Genomic DNA, 26,468 nt, shown 5'->3' with positions numbered 1-26,468 from the left:
CCTCTTGACCACCTTTTCTGGAGCAAGCCGCCCCCCAGTCCTTTTGCTCAGACAGGAGGCAATGCTGAGCTCACTCAGTGCAGAGCAGTCATCCCGAGGGAGTCCCTTGTGCCTCAGCATGGCCAGACCACTGCTGTCTCGGCACTCCTACCCAGCCAAGGGGACCAAGTGCCAGGTGGTGCTGGGTGCCACCAGATAGTCCCTGCCCGCAGGATGGGGCAGCTGGGGGAGCTGGACATGGAGGCAGAGTAGCCCAGGCAAGAGATACTGGTGCCCAGCAACACAGCGTGGGGACAGGAATGGGGTCACACGGAAGAGGCGAGGGTGGCAAAGAGGGGAGAGGGAGGGATGTGCGGTGATCACCAGCCTGTTTGAAAACTAAGGTCTGGAAAGGAAAGGTGGTGGGTCACACCAGGTAACGACCAGGGAGATGGGAGATAGTTTCTGGACAGATGGATGGAGACAGCAGGAGGGAGCTGGGTGTTGCTCAGGAATTGTGCCTCCCCTCCATGTCATTTGAGGGCAGTGACATTCTTCTCTGATGGCTGCCACCCACCAGACCTTCCCTCCACACCCATGGCTGCTCACAGATGGCCACGACCTGCTGTTACACAGGGAACAGGGAAAAGGCAATTCTCAGGCATGGTCTGCCACCCCATCAGTGGCCTGATGACAACGTCACTCATTGGGAAGGGGTGGCTCTAGGAGGGTCTTGGCTGCTCCCTGCTGTGGCATCACCTGGGCTCACTGCACCCTGCTAGTCAAGACGTTGGACCAGGATGTTAAAAACCCATACCAGCAAAATTGCAGGTTGTCAGTGACTTCTGGGGTTGTGTCTGAAAGCCAGTGCCAAGAACGTGTTTGTTCAGGCTGCAGCTCTGTAGGTTTGAAACTATCTGTGCTCTTTGCACAAGCCACTGCCCACAGCTGGGCACTGAGAGGCAGGTGACACTCTTACAGGCACATTTGTTGGGATTTAACTGCCTAAGAGCATAGTTTCCACTGGTAAAACCACCAGGGACTTCCCTGTTGGGAACTTCTGTCTGTGTGGATTTGAACAGGACAGAAACCTTCCATGCATGTCAGTCCCATGAACTACAGACATCAGAGGAGGCTGGTGGCGAGAAACTCTTCATCCACCCTTTGCTTGGTGACTCCGTAATCCTCACCTGAAGGATGCTGCCCAACCCACGCCTCATCTATGGAGGCTCCATTCCCTGCGTGGGGAAACCGTGTAGGTGTGTGGTCCTCACACCCAGCTCTGCAGATATATGCTGTCCGTGCACCATTACACAGCCCCTCGGACACAACCGGCACTCAGCAGGAGATTGATGCAGTGATTAAAATGGAGAAATTGATCTGACTGCCCAGAAAGCTGAGCCTGCGGAGAGCAACGGCACTGCAGTTTTCAAGCGATGCCGTGCAGCAAGTGTGCTGCTACAACCGGCATTTGTGCTGCCATGTGGCAGGTGGCCAGGGTGTTCTCCATCCATGCCAGGGGTGTAAATGCTACAAGCGCCCGCGTGTCCCCCCGCTTCCTGGTTGCACTCTTACAGTGGGTTAACGAGTGGCTGCCTAGGCCCTGCCACTGCAGACACCGCTTGGATCCCACGGGGCGCTGCGTGGCTCCAACAAGCTGCCTTGGGGGGCGCTGGGCACCGGGGGCTGCCGGACCCCGGGGACAGCCACCCCTGGAGCCGGCGGACGCCCAGGCGTCCAGACGCCCGGAGGCACGGGACCCTGGGGCTGTGCCGGACCCCGGGCCAGCCAGAGCCCCAGCTGGACCCCCAGGCCGAGCCGGGGGGCGCAGAGCTCCGCAGCCTCTCCCCTCGGAAGCCCGCGGCCGGCTCGGCGGAGCTCGCAGCCCACACCCCCGGCGCCGTCGGGTCGCGGGTCCGAGCCCGGGGCGGTTCTGCCCGCGACGGGCGCGGGGAGGCGGCGGCGGCGGCGGCCCCCGGAGCCTGGCCCGCCGTCAGGGGAACCAATGCGGAATTTCCTGGCTGGCGGCGGGCCCCTCCTGCCGCCGCCGAGAGGGGCGCGGGGGAGGCGGCGGCGCGGCGCTCGCAGTGCAGCTTCCGCCTGCCGAGCGGCGGCCAGGGCAGGGCAGGGCAGGGCAGGGCAGGGCAGGGCGGCACCGGGCACCGAGCAGCCGGGCCGCCGAGCCCCGCCTGGGCCGGGCCGGGCCGGGCAGCGCCGCGCCGCGCCGCGCCGCGCCGACGGCCATGGAGGCCCGCGGGCTGCGGCCGCTGCGCCGCGCCCGAGCCGGAGCCGGAGCCGGAGCCGGAGCCGTGCTGCTGCTGCTGCTGCTGAGCTGCGGAGCCGCGCAGGAGCTGAGCCCCCGCGGCAGGAACGTCTGCAGGGCCGGCGGGTAGGAGCGGCGGGGGGGCGGGCGGGCAGGTGGGGCGGGCACCGGGAGCCCCCTGCGGGGCAGGGCCGGGCCGCGGTGCGGTGCGTTGCGGGAGGGAGAGAGGGAGGGAGGGCCGCTCCTGTCCGCCGGGCGAGCCGCGGCCCCGGGCGCCTTCCCAGGCTTATGCCGGGCGGCGGCGGGGAAGGGGCGACGAGCCCGGTCCGAGCGCGGGGGGGACAGTCCTGGGTGTCCCGGGGCCCGTCCTGCCGTGGGTAGCCGGCGCTGCGTGCTGCAGGGGGCGGAGAGCGCCGCAGGGAGCCGGCCCTGCTGCCCCCGGGCCTGTGCCTCTGGCAGGATGCGGGATGCTGCGGGCGTCCTGGTGGAGCTGCCCCTTGTTGCTCAGGGCGGATGCGTTGGCAGCTCCGGGACACTCGGGTTTAGCTTCAGAAAGCGGGCGCTGGCAGCGCCTGGCTCTCCCCGGAGGTTGCATCCTGCTTGCTTGGCCACAGGCAGAGCCCTGGGGGCTGGCACTGCCTCTTCCCCGCTCCCACTGTGCTCCGCATACCGTGGACACCACGGGTCGGGTCGCTCTACAGAGCATCACCTCGGGCCAAGCTTTGCAGTGCTCAGGCTTGGTGCTGGCCCAGCTCCCCGTCCGGGCTGGCCCTAGCAAAGGGGGAAGAGCGCCCAGAGCTGCTCCATCCTGGCAAGAAGAGCAGGATCCCCAGGCCCTGCCCTTTATGGGGGGCCCTGGCTATAAATGCACCTTTACATCTCGCTCGTGAGGTCAGGCAAGTCCACAAGGAAAACATGTGCTGCGAGCTAGAAGGGCCCACATAATGGCTCCATTCAGCAGGGCCGCAGGGCGCTGGTGCCCCCTCCTCAGATTACAGGCCGAGTTTCCTAAGGAGGCTTTTCACAAGCCAGCGCGGCCGCAGCTCCCAGCCCCGTGCTGTTATTCAGCAGGGGGATTCGATGCGTCTCTGAGCGGGCCTTCCTCGGGTGCCTGTGACCCGTGAGGCCAGTACCCAACAAAACCGCCACCCTGTCACGCGGCAGCAGAGGGGTGGCAAGCAGTTATCCCTCAGTTCCCAGCATCCTGGGACTGATGCTCATGTGTGCAAAAGCTGCGTGCATCCTCTTCCCCCAGCACTGTGCAGGGCCACACCGCTCGCAGGGCGCAGAGCCAGGGCAGCCTGCAGCACACGATGTCCCCATCCCAACACAGCTTGGTGGCCCCAGAGACCTGAGGCGGGTGATGCATGGAGCTGGGAGCAGCCGTTCTGAGCGACGCTTGGAGAGATGCCCGAGTCAGCCTGCACACGACGACACCGGGTTTTGGTGTCCAATTTTCCCCCTCCCCCAGCTCAGCTTTCCTAGGCATTTGAATTCATTCAAGCTGCTGCTTTGACTCCTTGCCACGCGTTTCACTGGGTGATTGTGCGAGTGCCGGGCTCTGCCGCGTGTGTCCAGGCACCCCTCGGTGCTGGGGATTCTACTTCAGCATCTCACTGCAAGCTCCAGAGACCTGGCTAGTGGGTAGCAATTCAATGAATTACATAGGGCAGAAGAAAAGTGTTTTGGAGCTACTTGGTTTTGTGTACTAAATGTGACTGTTCCTCTTAAATTCGAAGCTCTTTTGTCATCTGTTAACTTTCAACATGACTCTCCCTGTAGCTGCCACTTGAGATGCAGGGTGCAGGGCTGTTGAGAGCAAGCCCTGTGTACGTGGAAATTCCTTTGTCCTTGTCCTCCTCTCTCCAAAACTCTCCTTTGGTAATCCTTTTTTTTTTTTTTTTTTCATTTCTTTCTCTGCGTGAAGGGTTTCCTTTCCCATAGGATCCCACAACTGCGCCAAGGCATACCTGTCTGTGCCTGCACCTCAAGGCCAGTGGTCTCTGGCAGGAGTCAGGTCGGGGAGCTGCAGGGATGTCCCAGTCCACCGTGGATGACACTGTCTAGGGCCTGGCAATGCTGCACAGGGTGGCACCGAGTGGTGGGTAACAGAGAAAAAGGGGGCTCAGTGTCGGGGTGATGTGCTCCTCCCCAGTTTGGGCAGCAGTGTGCAAGCACTGGTTTGGCTGGGGGAGGTGGCAGTGGTGCTCTGGGCTTTGGGATTTGCACCCCCATGCATTTGTGCAGCTCCCAATCCCTGCTGACGCTCAGCTCGATGTAGGATGCTCAGCATGACGCGGGATGCTCAGTGGGATGCAGCTGTGTCCCAGGGAGCAGGGGCAGCACTGGCTCTGCCTCCATCTGTGCTCCTTTTCCTCTGCGTCAGTGAAATCCCTATGAGCCAGTCACATCTCAGAGGCAACGTCTTCTTCCTTTTCCCAGCATTTATAGCACTTTGAGGAAAAGAAAAATATAATGAAGCCCAGAGCACTTGCTTGCTCAGGGCATGTGTGTGTTGGTCAGGAGCAAGTTTTTAAACAAATTTCTCAGTAGTCCCACATTGAGTGGTTGTGGGGCACAGGGACTGAATCCCCTTCAGAGGAGACAAAGCCATGAGGCATGTTTCAGAAACACATCCGTCAGTCCAACGGCCGACGGGTTCAGGTCATCTGCCACCAGTGCAGTGCTGGATCCAGTCTGAGGGCTGCACTGGGAGCACCAGATACCCAGTGCCACGTCCCGTCTCTCTCTCCTCGCCCCGTTGAAACTGCGGGGCTATGGGTATGCTGCAGGGTAGCCACGCTTGGAACCAGAGTGACTTTTTGCCCTTTCTCAAGGGAAGAAATAAAACAGAAAGAGAAGGACTGAAACCAGGCAGCAGAGCCACAGTGCTCAGCAGGAGGAGTGCCGGCTGCTTCGCACAAAAGGAGGAATGCCCTGGGAGGGGTAGCAGGTCCAAGGGCATCCTCGAGGATGCCCTGGGGTGGGGGCTGAGCACTGGTCCCAGCACCGTCCTGGCACTCCACGGTCCGTCCGTGCTGCGCTGTGCGGGCGAGGGATGCTGACCACGTGGGGAGGGAACTCGAGCTTTGAAATACGAGCGTATTTATTTGCTGTCAGAGCAGCTGATAAATGAGGGGAGGCTGAGCGTGGAGGTGTTGGATACCACGGCCAGGCACAGCGAAGGAGAGATTAGCTATCTGCTAAAAGATAGACGGTAATCCTGGGTGTGGGGTGTGGGCTGGGGCACGGCTGGCAGGGGGCCGGGGTCCCGCTCGTGGCAGGGGAAGGCATCTTCCCTGCTGCTGCCTGGCTTTGGCCTCAGCTCAGGGCGCTGGGGGCTGCGGCCCCCCGGGTGTTTTGGTGCATCCAAGGATGCTGGCTGGGCTGCTGGAGGTGCCCAGGTGGCTGTGGGTTCTTGGAGGCCTCCCTGTGACAGGAGGGAGGAAGCGAGGCGCTTTGGGGTGTGCGGGGGGGAAGGGGAGGGCAGTGGGGATTTCCCTAGTGGAGAGTTTCCCATTGTGGACCTGAAACCGTTTCACTTGAAAAAACATCAGATACTGAATTTCTAAAGACAGGGAAGCATAGAGCAGGACAATTCCTGATCAGCCCCGCTCCTGTCTATCACAGCACGATAAATTTCAGCCTGTTATGCTGGAGCAGAGCCCAGTAGCTCACTCAGGGCTGTCTTGTAGGGAAGAATCTCGCCTTGGGCCCACCCGGTCCCTGGGGAGTCGCTTTGGTTAGTGCCCCCCGCCACCTCTCCTTGCATGCTCAGCCCCACACTGCTGCTCCTGCTGGGGCACAGACCCTGCTCGAGCCCCGGGGTCCCCGCGGGGAGTGACGAGCCCGCTGCAATCACAGCGCCGCGTAATCTCTTTGACGGACTAAATAGATGGAGCTATTTTGGTCTCCAGCTGCAAGGCATTTTTTCCAGGCCTTGAATCATTTTTGTGGTTCCTTTCTGCCTCCTGTCCAATTTTTCAACATCCTCTGCAAAAGGCGGACGCGGTGCTCCTGGGTCCGCGTGCGGTGCTGCCCGCACAGGGGTTGCCATTGCCTGGCTTGGGGAGCTGAGTTCAGCCTCTGCCTTGCATGCATTTTGCTGGGGGCTGCTCTTAGCCCCACCAGCCTGGGACAACTCATTCTGGCAGCCAGACGTGGTCCTGTGACTACACTGGGTTTAGAGCGAATACTTCCTTGCTGTCTCCTCCTCCTCTTCTGCATTTGTTACATATAAAGGGAAAAAAAAAAAACCAACACATTCCAGGCTCTGTCGTTCATTGCTGGACCAACCCGTGCAAAGTTTCCCTCGACTGCAGCGTGCTTTTGGCCTGCTCCTAAACCTCCAGGGTCGCTTCCACCTCCAGCAGGGATTGGGTGGCTCACGCTGAGCGTTGGCCGAGGTGAATGGGGCTTCCACCGGGATCGCCCGTCTTCCCAGTACCCCCCAGCATGGTGGCCCCTTGCTGGTTCTGGGGACAGGGAGCACCTTTTCCACGTGTCTTCCCTACACCTGGGTTGCATCGGTGTGTACTGCCCACCATGGGAGGCTTGGAAATAGCAGCCCTGGCTTGACTCAAGCCTCCACCTAGGACGGCATCCCTTGTAGACATCTCTGCACCTCCAAGAGGGCTCTGAGACCCTGTCCCTGCATTGCGAAGGGTCAGGCCTCTGCCAAAAACATTTTAGCTGATGCAGCTGGTGCGTGGTGCTCTGAGACCAAGGGGCACCAGGGGTCTGACATGAGGGCCATGCACTGGGATACCCAAGGCTCAGGGACCTGTCCCAGCCTCCGTGGAGCAGCTGGTGGTGTTGCTGGGCTTCTACATGGGGCTGAGCAAGCAAGATTTAATGATGCTCAGAAAGCTGCCCTTCCCGATGCTCGCCGGTCTCTCCAGGAGGTCCCTGCTGGGGCACAGCTGGAGCCCCAGGCTTGCAAGTGCTGCAGGTATCCCCAGCCATGCGCTACTGTAATATTTCGCTGCCGGTGTGAAAACCTCAGTAAATGGGAGAAGTCACTGTGTGCGCAGAGCTGCACTCATCAAGGGGTATAGCGGGATCGTGTGCGAGCAGCCAGGCTGGGGAGAAGGTGTCCCCTCGCCTGTGTGGCCACAGGGCATACCAGTGCCCCTCTCCTGGCAGCTGCGGTGGGCAAGGGGTGGGTGGGCCAGGCCAGGATGTCCCCCAGGAGCTGTCTGTGCTCCAGTCGCTGGGGTCCACAGCCACCTTGTGCCTCGGCCACCAGGCTGCCTTTGGGATGCCGGATGCCGTCCCCAGGCTGCCAAGACATCGAGGCCACTGAGCAGCGAACCCATCTCTAGGTACTCGTGGTCGTCCCTTGCTTTGCCTGGGCTTTTCTTCCTCCTAAATATTATTTTCCAATGCCTCGGTCGAGGAATATGTTCAGCTTATTCTGTCCTTTAAATCTTGGCTGGCAGTAACATGATCCGACATTTTCTGCATGCAGGGCACGCGGCTGCTTGGGGAGAGGTCGGCAGCAGTGTGGGTCTGCCCCAGCCTGCTCTTGGCCCCTGTGCCGCACATCCCTGGGGAGCCCAGCGCAGAGGGCAGCGGGGTGCACGCAGGCAGAGCTGCCCTGAGCGAACAAGGGCTGAGGAGGGGATCTGCCTCCTGTGCTAACCCTAAAACAAGACGGGTTATAAGAAACTCTCCCAGAGCAGAGGGTGCAGAGCAAGGAGGTTTTCAGGAGCTCCTCGCTTTCCAGCAATGAAACCTGCTGCCGGGGCTGGGTGCGGAGAGGAGCAGCGCCGGAATGGGGGCTGTGGGCGTGGGACCAGGCAGAGCATCCTTCACATCCAAGCACCTCTGGAAGCAGGCTGCTTGGCCAGACCCATGGGGCAGAGCTGGTGTTTCTGCCCAGGACCTTTTTTCCAGGTTTGGGGGGGGATCTTTTTGTTTGTTTGTTTTTAGACGGCAACGTTTGAAGGTGAAGTTTTTGTTGTTGCATCCTTCCTGATTTCTTTAGGAAAAGGCACCAACATGGGAGCATCTGTGCAGAGCTGGTAGGACAGAGCTGATGGTCCAGGATGTTCGGGGAGTTTCTCTCTTCTGGGTGTTGTGGAAGGGGAGCATGGGAGGCTGTGAGGATATCGCATGTGCCTTCAGAAGGCAAACTGGTGATCACTGGTGGTTCTGGGAGGAGCTGGTCAGTCCTCACTCCTGGCATTGCCTTGGTTTGCTGGTGGGGCATCTTGAGCTGGTTCTGTCACAAGCCCCTGTGGTAATCCATGGCCCTGGTGCACCTTGCAAAGCATCTGCACAGCAGAGAATGAGCTGGTGGCTCTCCATGCCTGAAGAGGATGTGGTGGCTCCTCGCCATCGTGGTGTCACCTGCAGGCTGGTGCTCTCACCAGGTTTCCAGGAGGGATAGAGGCTTTCCAGGGGATCCTAATCACTTGTGTTCATTTCCTGCAGCTCCTCAGTGCTTGTGTGCTGTCCAGGATGGAGGCAACAAGGAAGCGAGTGTTTGATAGGTAAGCACCGGCATTTTGGCTCGTTACATGCTGCTGGTCTGCCTGACCTTTGCTGAGTCCTCCTGGCCATGCCTGGGGGCTCTGGAGCTGTGCAGCTCTCAGAGCCTGCCCCCAGCTCATCTTGTGCTGGCAGGCAGCGAGTGCCCGGCTCTGGGCTGCCCTTGTCCCCATGGTGCTACCCCCTGGGTGCCATCCCCCAGCAGGGTCTGCAGGAGCGTTGCCTGCTCCGTGTCAGCTTTGGGCCCCAGGCTGGGGTACAGCTCTCAGATGCAAGGTACCACAAGGTGTCCCCAAGGGCTGGGCGGAGCATGGAGGGACAGGACAACCAGGGCTCCCACCGGTGCTGCCGCAGCGCTGGAGCCAGGGCTGCTGGCAGAGGACGAGGACAAGCGTGTGCCAGCACGGGCCATCACAGAGAGGCCCTGCTAGCACCGGTGCCACCAAGCCCACCGGGCGGGAGCCAGGACCGTGCCTGGCATTACGGCTCCCACCGTGGGCTGCGGTGAGCCTGCTGTGGGTGCAGGGCTGGTGCAACCTGTCAGCCTCTGCAACGCCACTGCGCAGGAGGTTTGGGGGATCCTGTGTTCTTCCCTGCAGTTTTGGCTGGCCACAGCGCTCACCTTGCCCTGGTGCTGCAGTCGGAGCCGTGCATGCTGGCCCAGGCAGCCAGTGGTTTGCAGACCACGTAACCAACTAACTCACCCTGCACGTGCCTTGTAACCGCTCGCTGCATGCGGCCGGTGCCTGCACTTGGCGAACGGGACACAGGAAGGGAGAAGGATGGGGTCTCCCCGGACGGCGGAGAGAGGACAGTCCCGCAGCAAACTGTCCCCGTCTCCTCTCCCCCTTTTCCCCACAACCTGTTCTAACCATTAGACTCACTTCTCCTAACCTGTTTAATCTGTCTATTTTAGGGTTTTCTATAGTATCCATCACCGTAGGTCTAAGAACTGCCAGGTAAGGTGGATTGTGCGGGTTCTCTGCTCTCCCTCTCCACTGGCTGAGGAAGCTCTGTCAGGGCGATGGGGGTGTCTGCCCATGCCTGCTGGCACGGGGAGGCAGCAGCACATCCTGCCCCTGCCCCAGCACCCACTCCCCTTGACAGGAGAGGGACTCGCAGGCTTTGGGGGGCTGCGGACCCGCCCTGCTGGGGCGCAAGGCACAGGGGTGGCCGTGTCCCTGCTGCAGTCTGTGGGGAGGGGGGGTCTCTGCTGGTGGCTGCGGGCAACCCCCCCACCCCATGTCCCGCATCCTACCTGCAGCTGGCCCTGCTGGGGATGTGGAGCTGAGTGAGGGATGCTGGCGCTGGGAGCAGCCACAGCAGGAACGGGGCTGAGCTGGGTGGCAGGAAGCTGGTGGCAGGGCTGGAGCTTGAGTACGGTGGCAGGAGGCTGGTGGCATCTTTCTGGTGGTGGCCCCAACCAGCCTGCCTGTCTGGGCTGCCAGGGCCCTGCGCTGCTTGCAGGGATGGGTGCAGTGTCGCAGCTCTGCAGCCCCTGGAGTGCCACCGTGCTCCCTGTCCCCTGCTCTGCAGGGTGGGGGACAGGGACAGCAGGGGCAAGCCTGGTGGCACTTGGTGCCTGAGGCCAGCAGGTGCTGTCGCTGTGCCCGTGCTGTGTCCTCATGCATGCTGTTATCGGTCCAGCCGTCTGCGAAGGAAACTTCACCTGCAAGGAGAATGAGGTGTGCGTGAGACCCAGCGAGTGCCGCTGCCGCCATGGCTACTTCGGTGCCAACTGTGACACCAGTGAGTATCAGCGGCACCGGTGGTGTCACCCGGGGTGGCCCTGGGGACAAAAGGGCTGGATTGTCCCAGGGTGACTTTACGGAGCAGAACACGGGATGGGCTGCCAGTGCTCCCACTGTGCCCTTGCTGGTCCCCCCTGGCTTTGTGCCCAGGGCAGCATCCCTTTGGATGAGTCCACTCTGACACCCTAAATGCACTGGGAGGTGAGGGGACGGTGGCCAGGAGATGCTGTTTAGGATGGGGTTTTCTGCGGGTGCCCAGGGGCAGGGTTTGTCTCGCGGCTGCGCAGTGCTGCATGCTGCAGCCGAGGCTGACGACTCTGCTGTCTGTGTGCTGCTCACAGAGTGTCCCCGGCAGTTCTGGGGCCCTGACTGCAAGGAGATGTGCAGCTGCCACCCCAATGGGCAGTGCGAGGACGTGACAGGCCAGTGCACCTGCAACCCCAACCGCTGGGGCCCCAAGTGTGAGAATGTCTGCCTCTGCAAGCACGGCAAGTGCGACCAGAAGACGGGCAAGTGCACCTGCGAGCCGAACTGGTGGGGGCCCCAGTGCTCCAGCTCCTGCTACTGCAGCCACAACTCCCAGTGTGACCAGCAGACCGGGAACTGCCTGTGCCAGCCAGGCTGGTGGGGCCGTGGCTGCAACAACCAGTGCTCCTGCAACAACTCGCCCTGCGAACAGTTCACGGGGCGCTGCCAGTGCCGTGAGCGGACGTTTGGTCCCCGCTGTGACCGCTACTGCCAATGCTACAAGGGCAAATGCAACCAGGTGGATGGGACCTGCACGTGCGAGCCGGGGTACCGGGGCAAATACTGCCGCGAGCCCTGCCCCGCTGGTTTCTACGGCCAAGGCTGCCGGCGGCGGTGAGTGTTGGGACCCCGCTGGTCCGGGGAGGGGTGGAAGGGGGCCTGGGGGCCCCGGGGTGCCCTGGGGATGCTGCATGCCGTGATGGAGTCTCCCTTGGCCGTTGCAGTTGTGGGCAGTGCAAGAGCCTGCAGCCCTGCACCGTGGCGGATGGGCGCTGCCTGACCTGCGAGGCAGGCTGGAACGGCACCAAGTGCGACCAGCCCTGCTCAGCCGGCTTCTATGGTGAGGGCTGCGAGAAGGTCTGTCCCCCCTGCAAGGATGGCCACACCTGCAACCACATCAATGGCAAGTGCTCGCATTGCAACCCCGGCTGGATTGGTGACCGGTGAGTCCCAGGCGGCGGAGTTGGTTCTCACCAGGTGCTGGCATCCTGCCGGAGCGGTGCAAGCATCCCCGCTGCTCCCTGCATGGGGACCTGGGGCGGGTGGGCAGGTCTGTACAGCCAGGAGGGGATGGCAGGGGTGGGAGCCTGCTGGCACAGCCGTGGGACCACAGGAAGCCTGTGGTGGCCCCACCTAAACATGGGAGCTCGCAGCGGGGCTCGGCTCTGAAGCTTTCTTGGAGTCTCTTTGCCTGGGGTCGGGTGTGGGGCTTTGCCCCGAATGGGGCTGACATCTCATCTCCTTGCGTGGAGCAGACAGGGCAGCGTGGGGTGGCCGGGCTGGGGACACAGGGGAGGCCACAGGAAGCCCCCTCCCCGGTGCTCCAGCTGCCTGCCCTCGCCACCCCCAGGTGCGAAACCAAGTGCCGCAATGGGACGTACGGGGAGAACTGCGCCTTCGTCTGCAGCGACTGCGTCAACGGCGAGTGCCACTTCGAGACGGGCAGGTGCCTGTGCCGCGCCGGATCCCATGGCACGTAGTAAGTGAGCTGCAGCTTCGGCGGGCACCCCGGGCACGCGCGCTGCTCTGCCAAGCCTGCAGCATGCCAACCGTGCTTTGTGTCACCTCCAGCCCTTACACCGGGGCTGTGCGGAGAGGATTTGGTGTGCTCCAAACTAACTAAGATCCAAGAGAGCAGCAAATGGGTTTCCTGCAGTAGAACTGCTCACAGGCCATTGTGGGAAGCACCCGTTCTTGCGTGGGAAGCACGAAGCACGTTCTTGCTGAGCTGTGGTATCAGCATGGTAAAGCTGCAGTTTGGGAAGCAAAACAGGGTGCTGGCGGGTCTGCTGCTGTCCCTGGTTGTGATGAGATAAAAGCATCTGTTGGGCAGTGACACCAAAACCTCATTCAAGCACCTCGGAGCGCTGCAGAGTCCTCCCAAGAGCCCTGCTCAGATGCTGCTGAGCTGCAGCATATGTCTCCCCTAGCAGCTGGGTGGGTTTCTTGGCAAAAGGATTTTACTTCAAGAAGTAGCCATTTGGCACGAACAAATGACTTTGACAAAACTTTTTTTTTTTTTTCTTTTAAGTTCAGGGTGGGATTCCTAACTGAAAAGAGAGAGAAAACCTTTTTTGTCATCTCAGACTACCAAATAGCCTCATGGGTGTGGCATCCACATGGTGCTCCTGCTCCGAGCAGCAGCTTGCACTGGGGGCTTTCTCAACCCCCCGGGAGGAGCCCGAAGCCCTCCAGCCCCTTCCCCTTTCCCCCGGCTGTGCTCTCACTGCTGCACCCGTCCCCAGCTGCCTCCAGCTGGGAGCGGGCCCTGTCCCAGTGAGTGCTCATCCCTTTGCTTTCTTCCAATGCGGAACAGAAATGCTGCCTGAAAAGGCAAGGAAAGTGTGTCCTCACCATGAAGGGAGGGTGCTAAAGGAAAGGCTACTGAGACATCTGTAGTGTGCACAAAGAAGTCCACCTGCTCTGCATCATTCCTGGAGGTGTCTGGACCCTCTTGGAAAAAAAAATAGCCCCCTGTGCTATAGCCCCCAAAATCTTTTAGCCTGGGGCAGAAATGTGGGTCTAGCTGGGTGGGGGTGTTGGACTGTCCTGAAAATATCCCTGCACCCATCGCTGTGTCCTGCCCCGTGGCTGCTGCGGCAGAGCAGCTGCTCGGAGCATCTGCGGGCGCTCAGCACCCATTCCAGCCGCAGCAGGCACGAGGCTCAACCAGGACAATGCTTTGAAAGCTGGAGGAGCATGAAATGGGCTGAGCTGCGGCCGGCTGCAGCCGAGGGAGCAGCTGCGGCCCTGGGGAAGTGTGGGCGGGCTGGAGCATGGCTTCTGCCACCTGGGAACAGCTGGCGCTGGGGTCAGTGCCCAGCGCTGCCACCAGCCCGCCCGAAACTGTCCTGGTACCACAGTGCGGTGCCTGTCCCACCAGCCGTGGGGTCATCTCGGTCCCTTGCAGCCATATGGCTGGGCTTGGCTGATCTTTTTTAATTTTTTTTTTCTAAACATGCTTTGTTCAAAAAGGATGCATAAAGCAAAGTATAATAGGAGGGGAGAGAAGGAAAAAAAAAGAAGGGAGATATAAAACGCCTTGTACTGTCATTGTCTCCAGAGCTCTGGGGGCAGGATGCAGGGCAGGACGTGTCCCATGGGTCCCACCCTGCCAGAGAGCTACGTGGCCCCAGAGCCCTGGCTCCTTCAGTGTGTGCCCAGCATGTATTTTCTGTGTTCAAGCCCTGGTGTCTGTGGGAAGGTGCCTGTGCCTGTGTGTGCTCCTCACCTTGGTGAGAGCTCCCGGGGAGGCTGCTTTGCACAAGGAGGTTTGATGCTGACCCAGGAGGGTTCACCCTGGTAAGGCAGTTGCCGTGGCTATTTGCTTAGACTGATCAGTTGTTTTCCCTTCTGTAAATAAAGCAAGCTGGGAGCTTTCCAAGCTCATGGGCTGCGGGGGAAGGGCTCCGCGCCGCACATGCTCTGGGGCAGCACAGGGCGGCCCGCAGGGTGCCACGGCCACGTCACCGCGGAGCTGAGCTGGAAACCTGGCACGTGATGCTCAGCGCTGCCTCAGGGCTGCTGGGCTGGTTTCAGATGTGACTGAGGGGTTAGCGACCTTTTATAACCGCTGTGTCGTGAGCCTTGTTGCAAAGCCTTGCAAAGCACGTGGGGATGGAGGACTCTTTGGCCATGCGGAGAGCAGAGGCAGTGAAAGCAAATGTGGGGACAAGCAAAGGTGGCTGTGGGGCAATGGGGTCCTGCCGCAGTGGGGATCGCAGGGTCCACAGGGGGATTCTGTGTTGGAGCAGCCCGGAGCGGTGCTGCCCGCTCTTCCCAGAGCAGAGGGTTTAGGAAAGAGAGAGGAGGGAGCGTCCCCGGGATGCTGCACCTGCAGCGGCACCGCTCTCACTTCGTGCCCTCTCCCCAGCTGTAACCTCACCTGCCCGCTCGGCCACTACGGAGCCAACTGTGCCGAAGTCTGCAGCTGCCACGACGGCACGTGTGACCCGCTGACGGGCGCCTGCCACATGGGTGAGTGCCGCTGGGTGCGGGTGGCAGGGCCACCGGCAGCTCCCAGCTGAGCCTGCTCCGTCTTGCAGAGGCCAACCAGCGGATGGGGGTGATCGGGGCCGGAGCCCTCCTGGCGCTGCTGCTCATCCTCCTGCTCTCGCTGCTCTGCTGCTGCTGCGTCTGCCGCAAGAAAGACGAAGCCCGTGGGTGAGTGCCGGGATGCGGGCAGCGCGGGGTGCCGGTGCTGTTCCTGCCGGTCTTCATGGTGACCCTGAGTGGGTGCAGAGTTGCAGGACTCTGGCAGCAGCTCCTGAGGTGGCTTTTGCCCGCTGCATCCCCCAGAGCATTTCTTCAGTCCCTTCGGTGTGCCAGCATTGGGTGTTTTGTTGGTTTTTTTGTTGGTGGTGGTGGTTTTTTTTTTTTTTTGTAAGTGGATGCTGGCAGGCAAAGGGAAGAACGGGAAGGAAAACCCAGGCTGTTTCCCATGCTTGTGAGGACAGAGAGAAGAAGGCATGGGGTGGGGGCAGGAGGACCCCCTTCCCTGCACTCCTGGGGTGGCCCCTGGCTTTGTGTCCCACTCATTGGCCATCACTTCACTGAGATCCACTGGGTCCCCCTGAGCCTCTGGGGGTTAGAGCCGCTCTGCGAAGGGAAACCCAGAATACAGTGAGTCATGGCCAGGACGTCCAGAACTGACTCCTGTCCTGTGTGGTGTGACCTGCTGGAGAGCGACGGGCTGCAGTGCTGTCCTGCATGGGGACAGTCAGGGTAGGGGAGTGACAGTCCTGGGCCAGCTAAATGGGTGAGTGAGTGTTTTGGGATGGGATGCTTGTGATCCCGCAGGGAGCTTGTGCCTGTCTCCTGTCCTGCAGGCTGGTGGCTGCTGCAAGCCCACAGCAGAGAAATACTCACTTGGCTCAGGGGAACTCAGCCGAACACTCTCACCTGGGAGTATTCCCAGACCCCAGATTTCATCGGAAAGCAGAGGGACTGATCACTGTTGGTTTTGGCCGAAAGAGGGGAGTACAGAGAGGGGACCTGGCGCAGGCTGTCCTTGAGGCAGGGATGTTCACATCAGCTCCCGCAGCAGGGCCGGGGTACCAGCAGTGTGCATGGGGCAGCAGGACAGCAACCTCCCGTGTGGTCCACGGGGTGAAGCCAGTCCCCCAGTCCCTGCTGCAGGGGCGGGGATGGGGACAGGGACGGGCACTTTTTGGGGAGAAGGTTTGCACCGCTGGGCAAGGGAGGAGGGGGCTCAGGGAGCTCTTCCAGCAGCAAGAAAGCCTCCCCTTGTGCTGCCAGCCTCTGCATGAGAATTTTCCGGAAGCCTCTGCTTGCAGCTGTGCCAGCTCAGCTCCAGCCTGGCACATCTGGTTTGGAGAGCCTGCGGGCTGCATGGAATTATGCTGCAGATAAAAGGAGCCACTTCACAAATGCAGCCCCGCTTGGAGAAGTATTGCATGGGAAGTGGCTCAAAATAGTTCTCTCTCCCCATGCGGGCTGGCACCACAGGGTGCCCGGACCCCGTTCTGTGACCACTGTGTCCTGTCCCCGAGCAGCCCACGGTGGCGGTGCCACAGAGAACAGCGACGGCCGGGTCCTGCAGCAGGGAGACTGCAACGGCCACAAGCGTGCACAGGTTGAATGGCATTGACACACCGAGCCTCTTGCTCCTGTGGCTGCAGATAATTGCTTGAAAACTCATCTCCGAGAGGCTTCAAAACCAGAGAGCAAATAAAGAGAAGCCACGTGTTTGTTTGGGGTTGGGATTTTTCTTTCTTTATTTATTTTTAAAAGGATTAATCATATAATTCAGAGCCTTGTCTGGGAGCTTGCGGGTGTTTCAGGCGGGGTCTGGCCATGCCACAAGGCCGCACCAGGCACAGGTGAGACAGTGCCTGGGGCTGGCAGCAGTGCCAATGCGTGCCCAACCCCTGGCCCCCCCCTGAGCTGCCTCAGGCTTCAGCCACTTTGAGATAAAGCTCTCCAAGGCAAAACCAACAGGGACTGCACTCCTGGGGTTCCCTACTGCATCTCTCGATCTCAGTCCTGTCTCTTCCCCAAAACCCCTTTGCATTTCCAGCATCCCGGAGCTCCTGATTCAATGAATGGCTCTTTGATTGATGCCCCCCCGCCGTGCAGCCAGCACCTCATGTCTCACCGTGCCTGATGGGGCTGTTGCACTGTCTTGCAGAGCAAATCAGGACCCGGCAGCAGCCAAGAAACCGCCGAGACGCTTGTGTGGGCGCTTCAGCCGGATCAGCATGAAGCTCCCGCGCATCCCCCTGCGCCGCCAGAAGTTGCCCAAGGTTGTAGGTATGGAGCTGAGGGGCAGCGAGGGGCAGAGAACCAAACCTGGGTGCAGCGCCAGGAAAAGTAGGGCGTTAGTCCTGGGCTGAAACACACAGCCTGCCATGCTGCTGCCGCTCCAAACCCGTGCTGGGATTTCATGGACACAGGACTCGGGTGTGCATGGGGCTGTGAGCAGGGCAGCGCAGCGGCAGGGACACCTGGATTCCCAGGGGGGCTGCAAGGCTTGGGGTGAAGCTGCCTGTCCCTGGCTGTGCTGAGGGTCCCTGCCACGCTGCGGAGCATCGTTTCCCCTGCAGGGTTGGAACAGGGCGGCTCGCAGGGGCTGCGCTGAGCACTGCCAGCTGTGTACCCCGAGGTTCCATCCTTCCCTCTCAGCCTTTGGCTGCTGGATCCCAAGGTGGGATCCAGGTGGCTTCACTTTGCTTGCCAAGGGATGGTGCCTGGAGCTCTGCTGAGCTGTTCTGTGCATTTTTAGTTTCCCACATTGAGGAATGATCCCTGTCGCAGTAAAAATCCCTGTCTGTGTTTTCAATCCTAACCCAGCCCCACCCCAATTTTGTGAGGGGCTGGAGCGCCCCACTGTGGAGCAGCTGCGCCCCAAGGCACAGGGGGCAGGCAGGGGGATGTCCTCCATCCTGGAGAAGTCTCCCCTATCTCTGCAAGCTGCGCCAAAGCTGCTGCGGGTCTGCATCATGCCTGGATTTCTTCCCGCCCTGAGATGCAGCAGAGCCCTGGCCCGGAGCGGAGCGTGCTGAGGCCGGGGAAACATCCCTGCTGCAACCAAAACAGGGGCTGTGTTTGTGGAAGGGGCCAGGCAGGGCTCGGGGAGGACAGAGGGGTCTGTGTGCACAGGGCTCAATGGAGCTGTGTGCACGTTTCCTGCAGCCGCCCCGTGGCACCTGGCTCCCACCCAGCTGCCCTGTGTAAACAGGGAGGGAGGCGGCAGTGGCAGCCCTGTGGCCCCCATCCCTCGTAGCTCGGCCTCGGCCTCCGTGACGGAGGAGTCCACGCTGGAAGATGCTCGTGACGCTCGCCAGTCCCACCTAGACACCCAGCCATTTGTAGGGCTGCTCTCGTTGGGCTGGCTTGCGCTGGGGCAAACAGTTCTGGAGCCTGTTTGTGTTCCTGGGGCTGCTGTCTCACTGGATTGAAATGCTTTGGTCACGGTCTGCGTTTGTTTGCTTTGGCATGTGTGGCACCGTGCGTTAGTCTTGTCATCCACACAGGTGCTGGCGCTGGGAGTGTGGGGGTGCAGAGTCGGTGTTGATGCTGACAGCTCCCAGTCCCTCTGGTGCTCAGCCCTTGGTGTCTCTAGACCCCGCTTGGCATGGGGAGCCCTGGGTGAGGGAGCTAGTGGCATCTGCATGCCTGTGGCCATGGTGCCACTTCAGTGCGTGGGACTGCCCTTAGGGATGCCGCAGCTTGGTGGCACGTGTCCCCATGTGCCCATGTCCTCAGCATCCATCCCAGTGGGAAGCGCAAGGCAGGGGGGGTCCATGAGGTGCTCTGGTGTACACCCCCCCCCCCCAGGTGTCAGAGTAGCAGTAGAGGCACACAGGACCCTAGGAAATGCCACCATGAAATCAGCACTGGCTGAAGCCAAGGACACCTGGTCACTCTGCTCACGTCCTAGTAGAGCTGCCGCTGCCACGCGGTTGCTAGCACCTGGTGCCAGGCAGGTTTTCCCTCCGGGCTGATCACCACTTGTGAGCACAAGCACACACATGGAGGAGCCACCTCGGCAGGGACAGCATTTTTCAAAGTCCCACTGAGGCTCGTTGGGTGCCTGTGTCTGTGGGTGATTCCTCGGGCAGTAAAAAGCCCAGGCAGGGAATACCTGCTCAGCAGGCATCACTCTTACTGACTCCAAATCACATAGCCTGCTCTGTGTCATGCAACGCAGGGCTTTTGCCTTTGCCTTTGTAGTTGCTAAGCTGCTCCTCAGCCTCATCCACAGCTTCAGCTCTGCAGCAGCTCCCTGGCTGGTCTAAGCAGGCTTTGTGAGCTACAGCCTTGTTCTCAACTGCATTAAAACCTGCTTGGGGGTTCTGGCTGTTCAGCAAGGCAATCCCAGGAGCACGTTTCTGCCTGCCCACTCTCCCCCAGGGTCGGGGTTGTGTCCCGAGGCTGTCCGGAGCCCTACTCTGCACCGCAGCCGCTGGGAGCTGGAGATGGGAATGAGAGAGGAGCAGTGGGGCTCTGAGCTGCTGCAGCACGAGATGTGCGAGGGACTCGGGCTGCCTGTGCCGGCAGGCAGGACGGGACCTGGGCAGGCAGCAGTCCCAGCCAGCTGGGGCTGGCCCTGGAGCTGCAACATCTGTCCACCATCATCATCGGCACAGGAGCCAGCAGCCTCTCCTGACCACGGCAGATCAGCCAAGCTTAAAACCTCCCTTCTGCCACAAATGCCAGCAGGAGGCTCAGGTGGCAGCCCTTGCACGCATCAGTACAAGGACCTGGAGTGCTAGCAGTGCCCGCACCACGTCTCGAGGCTCCAGGGGAGCCCTCGCATGGGGCCTCTCACTGCTTTGTCTCCATCCTGAGATCGAACAGCACGGTCCCAAGTGCATTTAGGGCTGATACGACTTCTCATTCATGTGCAGCCACTTGTGAGGCACAGAAGGCAGTGCTGGGGTACAGGGGCACTGGACAAGTCCCTGGCAGCAGGGCTGCGATGGCCGGCCGAGCACTGGGTGGATGTGCAGCATGATGCTGGGTGCAGGTGACGTGGGGCAGGACTTGTGCCACAGGTGGCATCAACACTCTGGTCCTGCTGCCCCAGCCAGGCTCATGGAGGTGTCAGCGAGCAGATGGGCTCTTTGTTGGCCTGCAGGAAGTGAACAGATTTCTGCAGCTCCTGTCAGCCCATGATTTATCAGCCAAGTTTCCCCGAGCCAGATGCCAGAGCAGAGCAGGAAGCGCCGTCCTCTGGGGCATCGCACAGCACAGCAGCCGCCTGCACTCCGGGCTGGTACCAGCACTGCTGCACCTGGCTCCGCATCCCTGGGCTGCACCCAGGGCAGCGTGGCGTTCCTGCGGATGGGAAGGGAACCTTGGCCAGACCTGACCCTGCTCCAAAGGCTTGCTTTGGTTGTGTTTTTCACACTGATGGGCTTTCCCAGAGGCCAGGCAGGAGCCCCCAGCTGAGCTCTAAATTGCTGCTGGTGCTCGGGAGAGCCTCCTTTTCCTTTGGCCATATCCTCAGTCTTATCCAAGTCCTGGAGATGCCTCGTGGCCGTGAGTCCCAGCGACTTGTCACGCCTTCTCTCAGGAAGCATTGTGCTTCATCTGTTTCCAACAGTCTGCTTTTAATTTTCCCTTTTTGGTTTTTATTACAAGGAAAGTCATGTCAGAGCTGCTGCTTCCCCCTCTCTTGGCCATTTGCTCTTTAAATATCACTGCTGCTTTTGCTCTGGCATAACTGCTCTGAAGTTTCTCTCTGCTGCTGCATCTTCCTCCGTCCCTTATGCAGCCAGGGTCCAGTGCCCTGTCCAGCCATGCTGGCACTGAGCGGGCATTGGCGAGTGGCTCAGCCCCTGCTGCATCCACACTTCAGGTCGGTCCCCTTCCAGGTTTATTCCCGCTTATGCTCATGGTCACCTCAGCTACCCCCTTGCTTACTTGCACAGTGGAGGAGTACAAGTGGGTTGGCTCCCTGGGACACACGTGGGGAGTGTGGCCCATTCAAATCATGGCTCATCCCTTGTGTTTGTCTGTCCTGCACTTACCCATCTGCTATTTTGCTGCATCTTTGTTCTTCTCCAAGAACCCAAGCCATGCGGGGTTGAGCATACATCACTCCTGTAAATTTAATGAACCATCCATCCGTGCAGTAGGTCTTACCTCTCCACAGTCAGACTTTCTAAGGAACATTAAACGTTGTGGGGGGCATCCCAACAGCACTCACAGTGTCAGAAGACTTACTTCATTATAAAGCATTGAATGTCACAAGGATCAAACAGTCCAACCAGTAAATGTCAGGAGAGCAGCACAGAAAGCATCCGGCAGTGCTCGGCTTTTGGGAGAGTCACCCCAGCGCTGCCTGTGGCAGCGCTGTGACTTCCCCCACCGCACGCTGGATGCAGCTGCAGCCCCAGGGGTGTCACAGTGACCAGGGGCGATGCTGAAGCATCTGGGTCAGGGTGCAGGGCCGTTTGCACTGGCAGGGCAAATATCTCACCCCTGGCCACCCTCAAGGATTTTTATTGACAAATTTTTTTTCAGTGAAAATACTTAAATATGATCATTGAGAAATAACAGCCCCTCCCAGACCAGAAAACTCACGTTCACAGAAATGGGAACTCCCGCAATTAACCCTGGCAGCTTGGTCCTGTCCCCAGGAAGGGGATGGTGCCCCTGAGCACGGGACATTCCTTGCAGACGGCTGGGCCAGTTTGTACAGTGCCCGGGCAAACCCGCGTGGTCACCGCGTTCTTGTGGGATCTGGCAGTGGCCTCTCTTGCTCAACACCCGGTGTGCAACCTGCAGGTACACGTGCAGCCACTCGCACCCAGGCTTGGGTGTCTCATTCCTCCCTTCTCCCATCCTTGATTTGGGAGATATGCCATGGCAGCCCCAAGGGGGGCAGAGGTGGCTGGAAGCTTCATATGGCTAGGCTGCCCACAGTCACTTGTCCCCAAGCACAGAGGATGTTTGTCACTGCCCTTCCAGGGAACCTGGTCACAGAGTGTGGGCACTTGGCGGGGACCCCCTGAAGGCGAGGCTGTCCCCATGCCTGGGAAGCCATCCCCATCATCCTGCTGGGACCCCAATTCCCATGGGCAAGTCGGGGGTGGAGCGGGGCCAGGGTGTGGTAGGGCAGTCACTGACAGCCGGTTCCCTGTCCTTGCAGTGGCTCACCACGACCTGGAGAACACCCTGAACTGCAGCTTCATCGAGCCACCCTCAGTGGTGGAGCAGCCCTCCCCGTCCTGGTCCTCCCGCGGCTCCTTCTCCTCATTTGACACTACAGACGAGGGGCCAGTGTACTGCGTCCCCCATGAAGGTGAGCAGAGGGGCATGGCACTTTCTTGGGTGCTTTGGGGCCAGCTGCAGCCCCACCTCCTGCTCCATGGAGAGATGAGGGAGGGGAGGTGGCACCGTGCCTGGAGAGGACCGTGCGCCCGGCTCCTCCTGCCCTGGCCCCAAGAAGGGGTAGGCTGGGGACCCTGACCAAGGCTGACCATGGAGACAGGGGGACATGGAGGCAGAGAGGGACCGGGTGGGACATGGCCTGGGGGAGACCCGTTTTGTCCCTGTCCCACCAGCACATGCATTTTTTTTTATCACGAGGTGGGGTGAGGCACTGGCACAGGCTGCCCAGAGATGTAGCTGCACCATAACTGCAAGTGTTCAAGGCCAAGTTAGATGGGGCTTTGAGCACCTAGTGGAAGGTGTCCCTGCCCATGGCAGGGGATTGAACTGATAAGACCTTTAAGGGTCCCTTCCAACCCAAACCATTCTGTGCTTCTATGATCTGCTGCGCTTGGCCCTTCCTGTCCCCTCCTTAGGCGCATCCTCGCATGACACTTCTGTGCTCTCCTCCCGCAGAGAGTGTGGGTGACAGCAGGGACCGGGGGACGTCCTCCAGCCCTGGAGAGAAGCTGGTGGCCCCAGGCGGCGGGGAAGAGGCAGGCGAGTACACCTTCCTGAAGGAGACTGGCTCCGTCAAAGCCTTCCAGGCCGACAGCAGTGAAATGCCCCTGCTCAAGTCCTCGGACAGTGAGCGCTCATCCTGCGGGTCGGGCTCAGCCAGTGCCGCCCTCTATGCCAGGGTCGCCCGCCTCTCCAAGCAGTCCAAGGAGGAGGAAGAAATGGCAGCGGAGCCCAGGGGCCCCGGGAAGCCACCATCCCCAGAGAGAACCAAGCCCCGTCCCCCCGACCCATCCACCAAGCCCAAGGTGTCCTGGATCCACGGCCGGTACAACTCCAACCAGTCCAACTCGCTGCCGGCACCCAGCCGGTCCCCGGAGCAAGTGGCTGCGCGGCCCAGCAGCCCCGAGCACAGCCAGGGCTTGGCCAAGAGGAAGAGGAGCCCCAGCGAGACGTCAGCCTGCATGCACAGCAAAGCAGAGGAGAAGGGCAGCACGCGCAGCAAGGAGAGAACGCAGAAGCACCCCAAGGAGCCCGGTGTCCCCGAAGGCAAAGCCGGCCTCACCGTGGAGCCCCAGTCACCCTCCAAGCCCAAGCAGAGGAGCAAGGCCAACTCGGAGCAGATGGAGAACATCAACGGGGCGGTGCAGAACGCCTTCAAAAAGATGGGCGGCTTCCACCCAGAGCGGCGCACCGGGGAGGCTCCCCGCAGCCCCAGTGCCAGCAAGCCACGCTCTGAGACCCTCCATCCCCACCTGGCCTCCGAGGCAGCCACGCTGCTGGCTGCCCAGCTGAAGGAAAAGACTCAGAGCCTCAACAAGGGGGAGGGCAGCGCCCGGCCCAACGGGGTGGGTGCCCAGCGGGAGAAGCCCACCCCGCCCCAGAAAGCCAAGCGCTCAGCAGCTGCTGGCAGCCAGAAGGCCAGCAAGCCCCTGCTGCCCACCTCGCCCAACCTGCAGAAACTGATCCCCACTGCGGCCGAGCCAGCGGCCGGGGAGCCCAGGCGGGCAGAGAAGCAAACCTCCGTTAGCAGCCAGGACCCGGCTCCCCAGAGCGAGCAAGCAGCCAAGAAGACGCCCATTAAAAAGCCTCCCAGGAAGAAGAGCCGAGAAGCCACCCTGGAGCCGCCCAAAGCAGCTGCGGTGCCCGCTCAGACGGTGCAGTGATGGGGAGCCTGGCACCCAGCCCCATGCCAGCCTGCCCCACACCGGGTGTGGTTGGGCAGGAGGAAGGACGTTTGCAGGCACGTGGGGGCCTGGACTGGAGAGGGGGCACCGGGAGAGCCGCCCAGCCTCCTCTTTCCCCCGTCTCTTCCCTCACCCTCCTTTTCCCTTAGTCCCATCTCCTCCCCTGCCCTGGTACCCCCCTGTGCCCTGCTCCCCACTCCCCAGGCAGGGGCAGGAGCTGGGCCCCCCCCCCCCTTTTGTTAGCAGTATTATCAATCGCATAAGCAGTGCTTGTTGTACTAGACGTACCCATGTTATATTCTGCAGTAACGGAGCCACCTGCTTCCCACGCCCCACTCCGGTCCGTCGGTCCCCGTCGTGGCGGGGGTGAGGGGATGAGCGGGGCCGTGGCTGGGGACGTGCCCCACATCCTCGCCCATGCCTGGGCTGCTCCCACAGCCCTGCGCTGCCGCTTCAGCTTCTCCGCTCCTGGAGGCACAGCCCCTGGTGCCGCTGCCCCCCTGGTGCCGCTGTCCCTCCGCCACCACGCTGCTCCTGGCATGGGGTCGAGCTGGTTTCGACCAATGTCCCCTGGCCCTGGGGCTGCCTCTGCCAGGAGCAGCCAGCAGGAAAGCACTATTTATGGCCAGAGCCAGACGCCGCTCAGGGAGGCTGTCACAGCTCCGGGGGCCCAGCCAGCAGAGTCGAGCGGATGAGTTTGGTACGACAGAGCCTGGCATCTCTGCAGAGCGCTTTTCTAATAAAGTGTATTTCTTCCATACCTGGGTGCCGTCTCTCCGTGCCCCAGGCTGCCCACAGGCAGGCCACGTGCTGGGCATTGCCTGGCCTCACTCAGGCACCTGGGACCCTGTGGTCCTAAGCAGGACACGGTGGGGAGACAGAGGACCTGGTCCTAGCACAGGGCTTTCTGAGCCCTTCCCAGCACCACCTCAGGGTGCTCAGCAGCAGCCCCCACCCCTAGAAATGACGCTATTGCTGTAATGCAGCCGCCCCAGAGCCACTCAGACAGGGATTGCAAAGGAGCCCCCAGTGCCAGGTGCCTCTGCAGCAGGACGGGGGGGCAGCTCTTCGCTGCAGCTGCTGTTGCAGGCTCACCCTTTGCTGTGGGTGTGGGCTTACGTCCCACAGGAGAGACCAGCTTTGTGGGCAGAATCGTTGGCACCCTGCAGGCACCATCCACCTTGCAGTCAGACTTTCTCCAGCATAGGCAGGGTTGGACCCTGGGGCTCGGGAGAGCTCTGGCCACTGCACACTGCCTGTGCTCTGTGTTGCTGTCTGGCTCCTTCAGGGCAGTAGCTGCTCACTGGCCAGCAGCTTCCAGCCTGTGAGGCTCTTCCAGCCTCAGCAGGAGCCTCCCCTGCCCATCAGGCTGCAGCCTCGCTCTTCTGCCTGGCTCTCCCTGGTGTCATGAGAAATAAAAGCAGATCTCTGCGCTCCTGCAGGAGGTAAGAATGCTGGTGCCTGCAGATCAGCTCTCCTGAGCTCTGCCACAGCGGGGGACGATGACCAGCAGACCAAAGGCCAACCACGGGGCAGCCTCAGGCACAAAGGAGGCAGCCATTGGAGGCCAGGGCAGAGTGAGGCTGCCTGGAGCCAAGGTGCCACTTGCCCAGCAGGTTCTTCTGGAGTCCCACCTGAACCTCTCAAGCTGCAGTCGGTGGCTGCTGTCCGCCATCACACCATCTGGCACCAAAAAGAAGACTTTGACTCCATCATCTTAGTCGTTGGCTGCTCTCAGTTCCCCTCCACTGCCAGCCCAGCCCAGCCTTCTCCATCTGTCCTGTTGGGTGTCCCAGATCCACGACCAGGCTGGTGGTCCTCCTCTGGGCCTCTCCGGCTCCTTCACATCCCACTTGAACTGGGAGATCCACATCCAGACCCCACTGAGGTGCAGCTTTGCGGGGAGGACATAGCAGCTTCTTTGGCTGCCCGTGCCTTTCCCGACGTGCCGTGCCGCTTTGCCGCCCTCAGGAGCCAAGAACAAGCTGTTCAACCCGGCGTCTGCTGCAGCCCCCAGGTTCTTCGTAGCAGGGTCCCTCCAGCTCAGATGGGTCAGGCTCACCCCAAGGAAAGCTGTGCCCCAGGCCATGGAGGTCATCACCAGTGCGATGGATGTGGCATTGTCATAGCTCAGCATCATGAAGGGCTGATTTTTCTGCATAATGTGACTCTGAATCCCTTTTCCAAGCACCCTGCTAGGGCCTGCAGACTCCCCTCCCACTACTGCTCTTTGGTTATCTCTAACAGACAGCACCATGTGATATACAATGCTGTGTGGAGTTCGTTTTATGGTTTTCAGACTCTGTTGATTTGTGGACCCCTAAACAATTTCCCCTGCAGCTGTGAACCCCACTAAAAAGTTCATACTTAGCATAAATAAACTTGTTTGTTTAACCTCTTTCCACCACTCTCTTAGACATACATAAGACTTTGACCTCAAGGAAAGAAACAGCTGAATTCCATCACAAGAGGAAGTTGTAACATGGAATAATAACATGGAATAATGGAATAAAAAAGTAACTAAGTCTTGTGCTCTCCCAAGACCAAGCATCTCCTGCAGCCACCTTCCCTGATAGACCAGAGGCTTTGGGTGGCAGCGTGACAGCTGGAGCAGACACTGATGAAGAGACACTGTGGATACGACCAGAAGGAGCTCCTGGGGTGGTGCAGAAACTGCCCAGCAGC

At 60.6% G+C, this 26,468-nt stretch overlaps 1 protein-coding gene across 1 annotated transcript; it reads left to right on the top strand.

Annotated features, from left to right (window-relative positions):
- Window positions 1-2,186: 2,186 nt before the first annotated feature.
- SCARF2 (scavenger receptor class F member 2) lies at window positions 2,187-24,543 on the top strand. The gene is made up of 11 exons (XM_035569259.1): window positions 2,187-2,368; window positions 8,681-8,739; window positions 10,385-10,486; window positions 10,830-11,349; window positions 11,460-11,678; window positions 12,086-12,214; window positions 14,609-14,712; window positions 14,781-14,898; window positions 16,886-17,007; window positions 21,857-22,009; window positions 22,555-24,543. The coding sequence occupies exons 1-11, from the start codon at window positions 2,223-2,225 to the stop codon at window positions 23,760-23,762; spliced, it is 2,880 nt and encodes a 959-aa protein (XP_035425152.1). The 5' UTR covers window positions 2,187-2,222; the 3' UTR covers window positions 23,763-24,543.
- The last annotated feature ends 1,925 nt before the right edge of the window (window positions 24,544-26,468 follow it).

Source organism: Cygnus atratus, chromosome 17, assembly GCF_013377495.2.
Source record: "Cygnus atratus isolate AKBS03 ecotype Queensland, Australia chromosome 17, CAtr_DNAZoo_HiC_assembly, whole genome shotgun sequence".
NCBI lineage: Eukaryota > Metazoa > Chordata > Aves > Anseriformes > Anatidae > Cygnus > Cygnus atratus.
This window is presented reverse-complemented; position numbering and strand designations above follow the sequence as displayed.